The sequence below is a fragment of the Epinephelus lanceolatus genome, chromosome 1, assembly GCF_041903045.1.
Source record: "Epinephelus lanceolatus isolate andai-2023 chromosome 1, ASM4190304v1, whole genome shotgun sequence".
Taxonomy (NCBI): domain Eukaryota; kingdom Metazoa; phylum Chordata; class Actinopteri; order Perciformes; family Serranidae; genus Epinephelus; species Epinephelus lanceolatus.
This window is the reverse complement of record NC_135734.1, coordinates 14,423,760-14,436,790: the sequence shown is the minus strand read 5'-3', so window position 1 is coordinate 14,436,790 and position 13,031 is coordinate 14,423,760. Positions and strand designations below refer to the sequence as shown.

At 44.8% G+C, this 13,031-nt stretch overlaps 1 protein-coding gene across 2 annotated transcripts in view; it reads left to right on the top strand.

Annotated features, from left to right (window-relative positions):
* LOC117257198 (low-density lipoprotein receptor-related protein 1-like) overlaps nt 1-13,031 on the top strand; it is a 122,462-nt gene that overhangs the window by 103,017 nt on the left and 6,414 nt on the right. For both annotated transcript variants that reach the window (XM_033627191.2, XM_033627190.2), the window contains exons 50-82: nt 215-337; nt 449-565; nt 1,127-1,255; nt 1,391-1,513; nt 1,630-1,770; nt 2,235-2,422; nt 2,511-2,694; nt 2,776-2,861; nt 2,963-3,082; nt 3,274-3,461; nt 4,581-4,786; nt 4,868-5,056; nt 5,154-5,302; nt 5,390-5,483; nt 5,591-5,707; nt 5,813-5,932; nt 6,575-6,697; nt 7,918-8,043; nt 8,123-8,239; nt 8,948-9,054; nt 9,136-9,268; nt 9,369-9,491; nt 9,595-9,717; nt 9,878-10,018; nt 10,101-10,238; nt 10,563-10,682; nt 10,833-11,098; nt 11,210-11,391; nt 11,506-11,612; nt 12,009-12,128; nt 12,283-12,459; nt 12,543-12,683; nt 12,767-12,940. In XM_033627191.2, coding sequence (XP_033483082.1) covers nt 215-337; nt 449-565; nt 1,127-1,255; nt 1,391-1,513; nt 1,630-1,770; nt 2,235-2,422; nt 2,511-2,694; nt 2,776-2,861; nt 2,963-3,082; nt 3,274-3,461; nt 4,581-4,786; nt 4,868-5,056; nt 5,154-5,302; nt 5,390-5,483; nt 5,591-5,707; nt 5,813-5,932; nt 6,575-6,697; nt 7,918-8,043; nt 8,123-8,239; nt 8,948-9,054; nt 9,136-9,268; nt 9,369-9,491; nt 9,595-9,717; nt 9,878-10,018; nt 10,101-10,238; nt 10,563-10,682; nt 10,833-11,098; nt 11,210-11,391; nt 11,506-11,612; nt 12,009-12,128; nt 12,283-12,459; nt 12,543-12,683; nt 12,767-12,940 — 4,692 coding nt within the window. The remainder of the gene's footprint in view (nt 1-214; nt 338-448; nt 566-1,126; nt 1,256-1,390; nt 1,514-1,629; nt 1,771-2,234; nt 2,423-2,510; nt 2,695-2,775; nt 2,862-2,962; nt 3,083-3,273; nt 3,462-4,580; nt 4,787-4,867; nt 5,057-5,153; nt 5,303-5,389; nt 5,484-5,590; nt 5,708-5,812; nt 5,933-6,574; nt 6,698-7,917; nt 8,044-8,122; nt 8,240-8,947; nt 9,055-9,135; nt 9,269-9,368; nt 9,492-9,594; nt 9,718-9,877; nt 10,019-10,100; nt 10,239-10,562; nt 10,683-10,832; nt 11,099-11,209; nt 11,392-11,505; nt 11,613-12,008; nt 12,129-12,282; nt 12,460-12,542; nt 12,684-12,766; nt 12,941-13,031) is intronic.

Here is a 13,031-nt window from a genome sequence, read left to right as displayed (position 1 = left end):
TTGTCCACATATTTTCTCTCAGCTAAATGTACAAGCAATGTTCAAGGAAAAATTGAATTTCCTTTTTTCCACAGATGGATTAGAGCAATTGAATTATTCAAATGGAACAAAAACAGCAAAATTTTTCATCTGTTAAATTGTGGTTTAGAAGGAAATTGTTAAAAAATATTAAGCCTTCACTTTTTCTTCTTTGACTTTTCTGTCACTCTGCCAGGGAGTGGGAAAACAAAGTGTCCAACACCCTTCTTCGCCTGTCCGAGTGGACGCTGTATCCCTATGAGCTGGACTTGCGATAAGGAGAATGACTGTGAGAACGGCGCAGACGAGGCTCACTGTGGTAAGCTCAGATACTGGAGCCCAAACAAACCACAAACCGAAGTGTAACAGTGCGTTTCTTTGTTTTGGCACTTGTATTTTTTACTTTATACATTCTTTCTGTACCTCCTAGATAAATTCTGCTCAGCCTCGCAGTTTGAGTGTGGGAACCACCGCTGCATTCCCAACCGCTGGGTTTGTGACGGAGCGGATGACTGTGGTGACAGCAGTGATGAGGACAGCAAGTGCAGTGAGTGTTGGCCATGAACTTTCTGTCACTACAAATACAAGAACCATGGGAGCTAACATATCTAGCACCAAAGATATTTTGACAGCAGTAGATTCTGTGGAGAAATATGAACATGCATATCATTCTCAAACTCAGAGGAATCCTTTCATTTATGGACATCGTGATACTTTTAAAACTAGAGCTTTAATCCAGCTGGTGATTTTTGCACAATACTCAATATGCGCCATAGTCACCGGTGCAATATGGACTAAAACATTGGCATGTATGCAAAGAATTTAGGTTTTAAACAGTCATTCTTACATTATTAACAGTATCTTAAAGGAATACTTCAACCCCAATTGACTTCATTTAATCAAGAATGATCTCAGTTTTTGGATTCTTCTTTCTTCACAAATTCAACATAGATTTGGGAGGTGAATTGTTACTTTAACTGTTCCTACGTGGCTTCTGAAACATTCCAAAAATATAACTATTTGGTTATTTTCAGAGTTTGCGGTATATTCACAAATACTCAGGTCAAAGAAGGGCACCAAAATCTTCAATAATCTCTCTCCATCACAGAAACCAAAACCTGCAGCCCCGAGGCGTTCCAGTGTCCTGGATCACATATGTGTATCCCTCAGCGCTGGAAGTGCGACGGAGACAAAGACTGTCCTGACGGAGCTGACGAGAGTGTCAAAGCTGGCTGTGGTGAGCGCAGGCTGGAGTTGGATTTTGTCAAAATAAGAACATTTTAATAACCCAGAGAGATGAAGACATAAATCTGTGCTGCACCTGTAGGGGTATATTTATCTCAATCACTCACCAAATGTTTTTATGCCACAGTGTTCAACAACACGTGCCCCAGCAATGAGTTCATGTGCCAAAACCGACAGTGCATCCCCAAGCACTTTGTGTGCGACCATGACAACGACTGCAGCGACGGCTCTGATGAGTCCCTGGAGTGTGGTGAGTAGAATCATGACCTCCTATTTCTCAATTGGGAAATTTTAAAAAGATCCCCCCTCCTTCTCATAACAATAGAGTTCAACTCTCCTTCACACTCGTGCTGTTTCTCACTGCAGAATATCCGACATGTGGACCCAACGAGTTCCGTTGTGCCAACGGACGCTGCCTCATCCAGAGTTCATGGGAGTGTGATGGAGACTTTGACTGCCATGACCACTCAGACGAAGCCCCCAAGAACCCACGCTGCACTGGAGCAGGTTAGATCCACACAGACACCCCTGCACTTTTTTTTTTTTTTCATTTCATTCACCAAGGAAGTCATGTTTTCCGTTCAGTTTGCGCAGTTGTCAGAGGGATTATGGAAAAAGTACTGGCCCAAATTTTATAAAACTTTATAAAATGCACACGGTTCTTACCTTGGATGTCACAAACTAACATGGAGGTGACTGAGCTGAAAGGGCACCACTAGCAATGCAGTGCTAACAACAGCAGTGATATGAGCGCCGCTGGCACTTGGCCTTAGCTGAAGTCTGCACTCTCTAAGTGCCCCTCTAGTTTATCCTATTGAATCAGTATAAAATGACATAAGTACTTAACAGCAGATCAATAGTACAGAGAGCAAACATGAAGAAGACACATCCAACATAAATACACACAATATGTAATGCACTTCGTAAATATCACACACAACAATACTTGTTATCTTTCTTTCTTTTCACAGAGAAGAAATGCAACGACACCGCGTACGCCTGCAATAATGGAAAATGTGTCAATGAGACATTGCTCTGTGACCACAAGGATGACTGTGGCGACGGCTCAGATGAACTGAACTGTTTTATTAACGAGTGCCTGAACAGCAAACTGAGCGGCTGCTCCCAGCTCTGTGAAGACCTCAAAATAGGCTTCAAGGTAGGTGAACACTGTGACATTCTGACTCGAGCTCTCCAGCAATAGTACGTGCTGATGCTTTACCTGCTCCGTGCTTTGCCCCTCACAGTGTAGATGCCACCCTGGCTTCCGTCTGAAAGATGACGGGAAGACGTGTGTTGACATAGACGAGTGCACAACCACCTATCCCTGCACGCAGCGTTGCATCAACACACATGGCAGCTTCCACTGCCTGTGTGTGGAGGGTTTCCAGCTTAGCCCTGAAAACCCCACCATATGCAAATCCACCTCTGGTAAGAAACATGACAAGATTAATAACATTCAGGAAGTGTTTACAGTAAATCCACTCACGTACGATGTGTCCCTCCCTACAGATGAAGAACCCTTCCTGATCTTTGCCAACCGCTACTATCTGAGGAAGCTCAATTTAGACGGCTCCAACTACACACTGCTCAAACAGGTGAGACTTGGAGATACAGGATGTTCTTTTAAAGCGCTTAGAAATCCTGCAAACAGGCGTTTATCGCTGGCCAGACTGATGCAACTCCCATGCTTTGACAGGGCTTGAACAATGCCGTGGCTCTGGACTTCGACTATCGCCAGCAGATGATTTATTGGACAGATGTGACCACCCAGGGCAGCATGATCAGACGCATGCACATCAACGGCAGCGATGTTCAGGTCAGTGTGGATAGCAGACAGTGAAGTGTGCTGATAATACCTCCTTGGTCTTAACATAAAACCTGCATTTAAAATGATTAATTAATCTTCATTTGTATGCATGCATCTGCAGTAAAATCCCAGGAAAAAGAATTAAATTCCCCCTCTGAGGCAGAGACTTAGAAAGTTAATACTGCTTGCTCATTTGTTAGGTCCTTCATCGCACATCACTCAGCAACCCAGACGGTCTGGCAGTGGACTGGGTTGGAGGAAACCTGTACTGGTGCGATAAGGGACGGGACACTATCGAGGTGTCAAAGCTGAATGGAGCATACCGGACAGTTCTGGTAAACAGCGGCCTGAGGGAGCCACGTGCTGTGGCTGTGGACGTGCGCTATGGGTAAGAGTGATGCTACACAGGTTTTATCTGATGATCTGAGGCAAAAATGAGCATGGAAAGTTTGTTTCATTCTGTTTGAATGCCAGATGGGTGCATTTAAATAACACCATGAGTTCATGTACAGCAGAATGAGACTGCTAAACCTGCTACTAGTTGTCTGCTCCATATAGTAAATGTGTATAAGACTACTACTACTACTGCTTTCTGAAATTTGCAATGTTTGAAAGTCAGTGTTTTAGTTAAAGTCTCCCTCCTCTCAAAAAAATGTTTTTTTCTTCTTTTAATGTCCTCTCAAATGTCTGACCTTGACTATAATGACTTGTATCTGTGCAAAGTTTGTTATTTTGGGGCAATATCTGTGCATTTCCCTATCCCTAGTCCCTAGATTCAAATGTATGCCAGGCACAATAGATTAGGCAGTTACTAATTGAAAAATAAATCACCATCTAATACAGGAAACACGAACTGACTGCATGGAGAACCTGAAACCTCCATGCCAGAGCGGACTTATCAGTACAGTGAGCGAGAGTTAGCATTAGCGTGGTGAAAGTTTTGACAGCAAACATGGTAGAGTGTGCAGTTTTTAGATGTGAAGCAAACCCTGCAGCGTCCTCCCACTATCCACCAAAAACCCCAGTGTGGCAGATATTATGTGGTTAATGCTATGTCAGTTATAGCCAGTTAGCCTACAAGGTAACTAGCTAACAGACAAGATAAATAAAAGATGCTAACTATGCTTACCATTCTCATTTGTCTGCTAGTTGCTGAGTTTAGTGCACAACAGACTCCTCATCTGAGTCTGTGTCTGACAGAGGTTCAAATGAGTATGCTGAAACTCTCTAACACTGATGCTAGCCAGCTTGTTGCACAGTGCTCTTTCACTACTGAACCTAGCACTAGCAACGCTGGTGAAAGCTAAGGCAAAGGCAAAACCTGTCGCAAGCAACTGTGGGGGTGGGGTGAAGCCAGATCGGAAATTTCTCAAAGGAAAAGGTATTTTACTTTTAAACACATCTGGAGGTGGACTTTAACAAACACGAGACATATGGAACCTAGTTGGTGTTAAAATCTGATTTGTTATGACCACTAAACCAAACTAAAACAGCACATTCCTGACAGGTACTTATACTGGTCAGACTGGGGTGACACCCCCCACATAGGAAGGATCGGGATGGATGGCTCCAACAGGAGTGCCATTGTGGAGGAGAAGATCACCTGGCCCAATGGCCTCACGCTGGACTTTGTCAATGACCGCATCTACTGGGCCGATGCTCGAGAGGACTACATCGCATTTGCCAGCCTGGATGGATCCAACAGGCACACAGGTAACACACACACATAGACTCAGTCTCAGTGTCTTTGTGCACTTCTTCCAGTTGATGTCACTAACCTACTTGTCTCCACAGTTCTTGTTCAGGATATCCCCCACATCTTTGCTATGACTCTGTTTGAGGAGTACATCTACTGGACAGACTGGGAGACAAAGTCCATCAACAGAGCTCATAAAACACTGGGAATCAACAAGACGGTGCTGATCAGCACTTTACACAGACCGATGGACGTCCACATTTACCACCCGTATCGCCAACCTGAAGGTAAAACCAAATTACCAGCATCATTCACAACCACGTGTAAATCTCCATCTACGTCCTTGTCCCTGGTCTGATAATTCTACATTTCCTTTTTCTTTAGTGGCCGGCCACCCGTGCCAAGACAACAACGGGGGATGCAGCAACTTGTGTCTGCTCTCACCTGGAGGCGGCTACAAGTGCGCCTGCCCCACTAACTTTTACCTAGCAGCTGATGGCAAACAGTGCTTGTCCAACTGCACTGCAAGTCAGGTGAGCTAGCTTGGAGCTATTGTTTTAGCCCGTATTAACACATTATTTATTTCAAAACATTAATACTTTTCTCTTCTGTCCTTTCAGTTTGTTTGCAAAAACGACAAGTGCATTCCATTTTGGTGGAAGTGTGACACTGAGGATGACTGCGGTGACCGTTCAGATGAGCCTGCAGACTGCCGTGAGTGATGACTGCAGCCAGACTACAACAATCATGATGATAATTGTTGTTGCAGTTTGTTGTTATGTTTATTCTGCTTAATAATGTGCTGTGTTTTGTCACCATAGCTGAGTTCAAGTGCAGACCGGGCCAGTTCCAGTGTGGCACAGGCATCTGCACCAACCCAGCCTACATCTGTGACGGGGACAATGACTGCCAAGACAACTCTGATGAGGCCAACTGCGGTACACACAACGACACATACTTATAGTACATAACAGAAGTATTTATCTTAGGTGAACCCTTCAATAACCCATGTTCTTTTTTGTTTGTTGTCTTCCTGTTTCCAGACATCCATGTGTGTCTGCCAAGTCAGTTTAAATGCTCCCACCCCAGTCGCTGCATCCCTGGCATCTTCCGTTGCAACGGACAGGACAACTGTGGAGAGGGAGAGGATGAGAAAGACTGTCGTGAGTCTTATTGCCCCTCTAGTTCCCTTAGGAATTCTGTTATTTTTCAGCTGCAAGTAGCTGTGCTTAAGTATGGTGGTCCTGGTACAGTATGTCTGTCTGCTCATTTGTCCGAACAACACTTTGGTCCATTGGTACAACTTGAAGCATGACTAAATTTTGTCCCCGCTGGATGAACCCTACCATTTATGCTGACCCCTCTGACTTTTCCACTATTGCCTCCGTAGGCCACAGTTTCCACTTCTACATATTGTATCACAAAATTTAATGAGCAGATAGGAAATTGCTGAATGCTATCAAGCCCCCCCAGAGGATCTCTGTCCATCCATTTTGACCTTTCCTTTAGCGTTCCCCTAAGGCCAAATGATGTTGCATAATGTAATTGCCATGACATTTGCTGAGCACATTCATCCTCCACAGAGGGAGATCACATGAACTGTTGTGTCGTGCCATCCTGAGGTCAAAATTTACATTTAAGCACCTTTTACTGCAAAGCTGTAAGAAGAATAGCAAAACCACTGTGTCATTATGTAATGAACATTGCAGTCTAGCACGGCTGTAGTCATTTTTATTTTTGACATTTGTTCATAGGTAGAAATTCTTCTGTATTAAGTGGAGTAACTGTCTCTCTTTCTTGTGCAGCGGAAGTGACATGTGCCCCCAACCAGTTCCAGTGTGCTATCACCAAGCGCTGTATCCCACGGGTGTGGGTGTGTGACAGGGACAATGACTGTGTGGATGGATCTGATGAGCCTGCCAACTGCAGTAAGACGCAGCTCATTATTTCTGTACAAAACAACACCTCTGCTTCAGAAATAAGTCTCCTCCACAGCATCAACATGGTTCTCTAATAGGACCTGACTGACTGTAGTGATGTCAGTATTAGATGAAAAACAAATTAAGAGAGGAAACTTAAAACCTAAAATTATACAGCCACAACAGAACTGACTGCAGGAGAGGACTGATTCTGACTTAAAGAGATAGTTCAGATAATCAGTGTATTATGCACAGTCGCCCCTAGTTTGGAGAAAGAGACAGGAGTACCACCATGAAAGCTAAGCCATGTACCACTGAGGACGAGGGCAGCAGCAGCAAAAACGTCTTTTAGCTATCTAAAAAAAAGTCCTACCCAAAAATATTGGTAAAAGTTTAGTGTCTTCCATATTTAGAATATTTTCATTTGTTTACTCTGACACAGACAGCCCTTTCCTACAGGGGAAGCCACTTCAGTTCCCATCTACACCCCTGTCAAAGCCACCAGACTCCATTGAGAAAAACAGAAATTTTAACCCACTGAACACAGGAGCTGCTGGTCTACTGCTGCCTCAGTCAGCTGGTTTGTTTGTGTTACTGTGCGACTTTGGTGAATCCAAACTTACCGTTTAAAAAACCAAAGTCACACAATAACACAAACAAACCAACTAATAGAGGCAGCGGTAAACCAGCAGCTCCTGTGTTCAGCGAGCTAAAATTACTGTTTTTCTCAATAGAGTCTGGTTTTGAAGAGAGTGATATAACAGCATCAGTTACCGTAGGAAATTGCAGTCTGACGGCAAAGTTAAGCAGTTAAAATGTTCTAAATATAGTGTACACTTAAACTGATATGGATTTTTTTTAGGTGAGACTTTTTTTAGGTGGCTAAAATGTGTTTTGCTGCTGCCCCTGTCCACAGCAGAACATTGCGTAGCGTCTGTGTCTTTACTGCTGTCTGCTTCCCCAAACTGGGGGCATGCTGACTGCCACACACTGTTGATAATACACTGACTATGGATAAGTACCTCATACAACCCCACTTCAAAAGAGCCAAACTGTCTCTTTAATGCCTCATTATTCAGTTCTTCGTTATTCAGTTAATCATTGTCGAAGCTTAATAATAACACTGTTATCTGTTATCTGTTAATTCTGTTACAGAAACACAGTGAATAAGCATGCATTCCCATGTCTGGTGTCAATTCTTCTAATCCAATAAATCCTCTCTATTGCAGCTCAGATGACATGTGGTGTGGATGAGTTCCGCTGCAAGGACTCAGGGCGCTGCATCCCGGCACGCTGGAAGTGTGACGGAGAGGATGACTGCGGAGATGCTTCAGATGAGCCCAAGGAAGAGTGTGGTAAGGACAGAGTGGTGGATGGAGAAAGAAAGGAAGTGGGTAACAGGGCTTGTACTTATCTTGTTTGTTTGGTGTTCAGACGAGCGGACATGTGAGCCATACCAGTTCCGCTGCAAGAACAACCGCTGCGTGCCTGGCCGCTGGCAATGTGATTATGACAATGACTGCGGGGACAACTCTGATGAAGACAAGTGTGGTAAGTTCCACCTGTTTCTTTCTTACTTTGCCCGCTCACACATCCACCACTCATCATGTGTATGAAAGCACTGATTTAAAGTATGATACAAGCTCTACAATGATCAGACTGTTCAGATGCAGCGGGTTAGAGTGATAAGCACCGATCACCTTTCACTGTGTGTTCGTTCGTTAGATTTTCTCAACCACACGCATGGTTGAGACTTTGAGTTCTTTTTTGCTTTGATTAGTTCTGTGGCCATTTGCACATCTCACATCATCTCATATCTATTTTGCATTTCACACTGGCCTGTTGATGTGAGCCAGAGGTAGGTGTTTTCACAGTTTCAGCTCAACCATCCACAACCTTAGCTCCCCAGTCCTTCGTGTGCCCCCTCCACCCTACCCAGCTTCTCTTTTCTTCTGTAAGCCTTCTCCTTCCTTTTTCAATCCCACTAGCTCCTCCGCTTCATACAGCACAGAATGTTGCACCATCCCCACCTCTGTGCCCCATGAGTCAGTCCTGTGATGTGAATTATCACCCTTATTTTATTCATGTACGTCTGGCTCTCAGTAGAGCACCCTGTGCTCTTTTTTTGCAGTCTGCTCTATTCCCACCTTTCTCTTCTCTTTTTTCCTTACGCCTCTCCTTGCTCCTCGCCTCTACACTCTGTTCCTGCTCCATCCTCCTCTCACACCCCTTCCTAAGCTTTCTTCTCTCTGTCCTCAGTGCCTCGTCAGTGTTCAGAGAGCGAGTTTTCCTGCACAAACGGCCGTTGTATTGCCGGGCGCTGGAAATGTGATGGGGATCACGACTGTGCTGACGGTTCAGATGAGGTATCAACTTCCTTCCTGATTGACATTCTGCTGTTGAATCGGACACACTAGAGGCACTAATGTATTTTTTTTTTGTTCCAGAATGACTGTGATGTGAAGTGTGACAGTGATCAATTCCAGTGTAAAAATGGCCATTGCATCGCCATCCGCTGGCGTTGTGATGCTGATGTTGACTGCTTGGATGGCAGTGATGAGGAGAAATGTGACGGCGGTGGTAAGGAACATACTCTTTTTCTCCCGGATGCTCATGTGTCAGCCGCGTATGCTATATATCACTCATCCCTCTCTTCTCCTCTCTCACTGCCTTGTTTCAGTGGATAGACACTGCCCCCTGGACGAGTTCCAGTGCAACAACACTCTCTGTAAACCCCTGGGCTGGAAGTGCGATGGCGAGGACGACTGTGGAGACAACTCAGATGAGAATCCAGAAGAGTGTGGTGAGACTCTCTGCATTTCGACAGTATTCCCTTAGACCACTTGACACCTTGCTTGGATGGAGTCTTCTTTCTGTGTTGATGTTTCTCTCCCTCTGTCCCCTAGTTAAATTCCAGTGCCCACCAACAAGGCAGTTCCGCTGTCATAATGATCGTGTGTGTCTGCCTTTATCAAAACGCTGTGATGGTGTCAACAACTGTGGGGACAACAGCGATGAAGTCAACTGCCGTGAGTTTGTGTCTCTTGACTTGCTTAAAAGTCACATTACAATTCAAGAAAGCATTATATTTAAACTGCAGTAGTATAGGACTCTTAATCATGGATTGGGCTGACTTATGCACATAATAATTAGGATAATGACCTCTCTGTGACCCCTGTACTCCTCCAGCATCGTTTCCTTCCAAACCTGTATGTCAAAAAGATGAGTTCCAGTGCTCCAGCGGCCGTTGCATCAGCTCTGTCCTGCGCTGCAACTACTTCAATGACTGCGAGGATTATGGTTCTGACGAAATCAACTGCAATAAGAAAGGTGAGTTGTGTCGCAGTATGGATAGCTTACATTCTGCGTAGGTGTCGATGTGAGTGCGTGCAACCTGTTTCTGCGCTTGCAGACACGGTGCTGAACGACTGCCGCAGTAACAGGACAGTGTGTGGAGACGGAGACGAAGCTCATTGTGTGGTAAATGGCACCGACTCCTTCTGCTCCTGCAAACCCGGCTTCCAGTCCAATGGACGCAACAGATGTGAAGGTATGTGAAGAAGTTTTTCTCTGCCTAGCCTACAGTAAGTTTAGGGTACGTGTAGTTTCGCAATCAAAAAGTCGCCTTGACTACAAAAAAGGGGCGTAACTAGACAACAGGTTTGAGGTATACTGTTAATAATCTTTTTTTTTCTTTCCACATCCCCCATAATTCACTAGATGATTAATAAACCCATTTTAGAAAAAGCTATCAGCTCAGAGATGTAGGCATTTTATTTTAATGCATTTGAAAACACAAGAGGGGTAAAACTGACCTCTTAGCTGTTCTAACATGTGTGTTATGAGTATCATGTGGCCTTGGGGTGTTTCACAGATAAGAACGAGTGCCAGCAATTCGGAGTGTGTTCCCACATCTGCAACAATACTAAGGGTTCCCACAAGTGCAGCTGCCACAAGTACTTCACCAGAATCAATGACACCTGCAAGGCTGATGGTGAGTGCTTCTATCATAACTGACACTCTCCATGCTTATGTATGTACTCTGCATATTCTGAATTTTACTTAATTTTCTCACATCTCTGCTCTACTACAATGATCTTTTTGTCCTTTTCCTGGCCTGACATAATTCCTTGTGCATCCCCAGCTCCAAGACAAGTGCTCTACATCGCTGATGACAGTGAAATACGTAGCCTGGACCCTTCCATGCCAAACTGGCGCTATGAGCAGGTCTTCCAGGGCGATGCCAACGTTCGCATTGATGCCATGGACCTGCACGTCAAGGCGAACCGCATTTACTGGACGAACTGGCACACAGGGCGGATTTCTTCCTATGATTTGCCTTCCTCCTCCTCCTCCCCCAATAGCAACCGCAACCGACGGCAAAGTGAATCAAGGGTCACAAACGTGGAGGTGAGTGCGCATGTGTGTGCTTGTTCTTATGCATATGATGTAAAACAAACAAGGCAGGTGTGTGTACAATTTTGGAGGGTCTTAGTGCTGTTTTTCTGTCTGTGTGTGCAGATTCCTGATTTGAAGATGCCCCGTGGCATCGCTGTGGACTGGGTGGCAGGGAACTTGTACTGGACCGACTCTGGTAGAGACGTCATTGAGGTGGCCCAGCTGAGTGGAGGACGCCACCGCAAAACCCTCATCTCCGGCATGATCGATGAGCCTTATGCCATCGTGGTCGACCCCCAGAGAGGGTGAGCAGGTCTTGGGAGACCTGGGGGTCTTACAGTAGCTACTTGTAGAAAATCACAAGAATGCAAATTGTGACAAATAAATGTTAACTGGAGCTTTAACATTTCCTTCATTAGGAAAATGTACTGGGCAGACTGGGGGAACCATCCCAAGATTGAAACAGCTGCTATGGATGGAACCATGAGAGAGACGCTGGTGGAGGAAAACATCCAGTGGCCAACTGGTAAAACATGCACACATGCATAAGTACATCTCCTCAAAGGAATACCTCTTCTATCAAATAATCATTTGTGCATCAGTTACTCACCCCGTGTGACACTTGGGAAATACTGAGCATACGACTGGATAAACGAGGCTTGGATTATACTGCGAGTTGTGTGAGAGTTTGTAAATAGATGTTTTGATTCCGATTCTGGTGTTGTTAAACATGGTTCCCCTTTACTCCAGTTCAAGAATTTTCTCTGATTTTTGATTCTTCCTTCACTGAAAATTCACCGTAACACAGGGTGAATAACTGACTATGGGGATGAAGTATTCCTTTAATCATTTGTTCTGAACTAAATACAGGTCTTTTAATCTTTCTACCTTTTGTAACACTGCTCTCTCTCTCTCTCTGTAGGTCTGGCGGTGGACTACTTCAACGAGCGTCTGTTCTGGGCCGATGCTAAACTCTCCTTGATCTGCAGCGTGAGGCTTAATGGCAGCGATGTGGTTGTGGCTGTAAACAGCATTAAGAACAGTTGAGTGGCACATACTTTAATCTATACATGTTGTTTTTCAAACCAACAATCAGTCTTTTTTATTCAAGACACAAATGCATTTTCCATGTGGGTAGACGAGGCATGTATGTTGTCTGTGAGGGTTCCACAACATCTCCTCTCTTTTCCACACAGAGCTCCATCAGCCCTTCAGCATCGATGTCTTTGAGGACTACATCTACGGCGTCACTTACATCAACAACTATGTCTTCCGAGTGAATAAGTTTGGCAAAGGCCCCATAGAGAACCTGACCACTGGAATGAACCACGCCACAGATATAGCTTTGTACCACCGCTACAAGCAACCTGAGAGTGAGTCGAAAAAAAGACATTCCGCAAGCAGACGGTTGTTTTTTACTTTTTTTAAATACCGGTTCTCTCTCTGTCTTTGTCAGTGACTAATCCCTGTGACAGGAAGAAATGTGAATGGCTGTGTCTGCTGAGCCCCAGCGGACCAGTCTGCATCTGTCCCAACGGACGCACGCTGGACAACGGCACATGTGTGGAGCTGCCCACTCCCACACTGTCTCCTATCTGTGAGTATGCACACACACTCCCACAGACAAAACACACACACACTGGCATCTGAACTCATTCTGTGTGACTTCATCATCTGCAGCTCCTCCCAGCGGTTCCTGCTTGATCCAGTGTATGAACGGTGGCAGCTGTTTCCTGAATGCCCACAAGCAGCCCAAGTGTCGCTGCCAGCCTAATTATGGAGGAGATCGATGTGAGATTGACCAGTGCAGGGACTACTGCAAGAATGGAGGCACATGCACACCTTCCCCTACAGGTAAGACATGGACATTGCAAGCTGGTTTTGTCATTTATGTTAAAATATTTTCTGTTGGCCCAGTAATGTGACTCATATGACTAATATGATT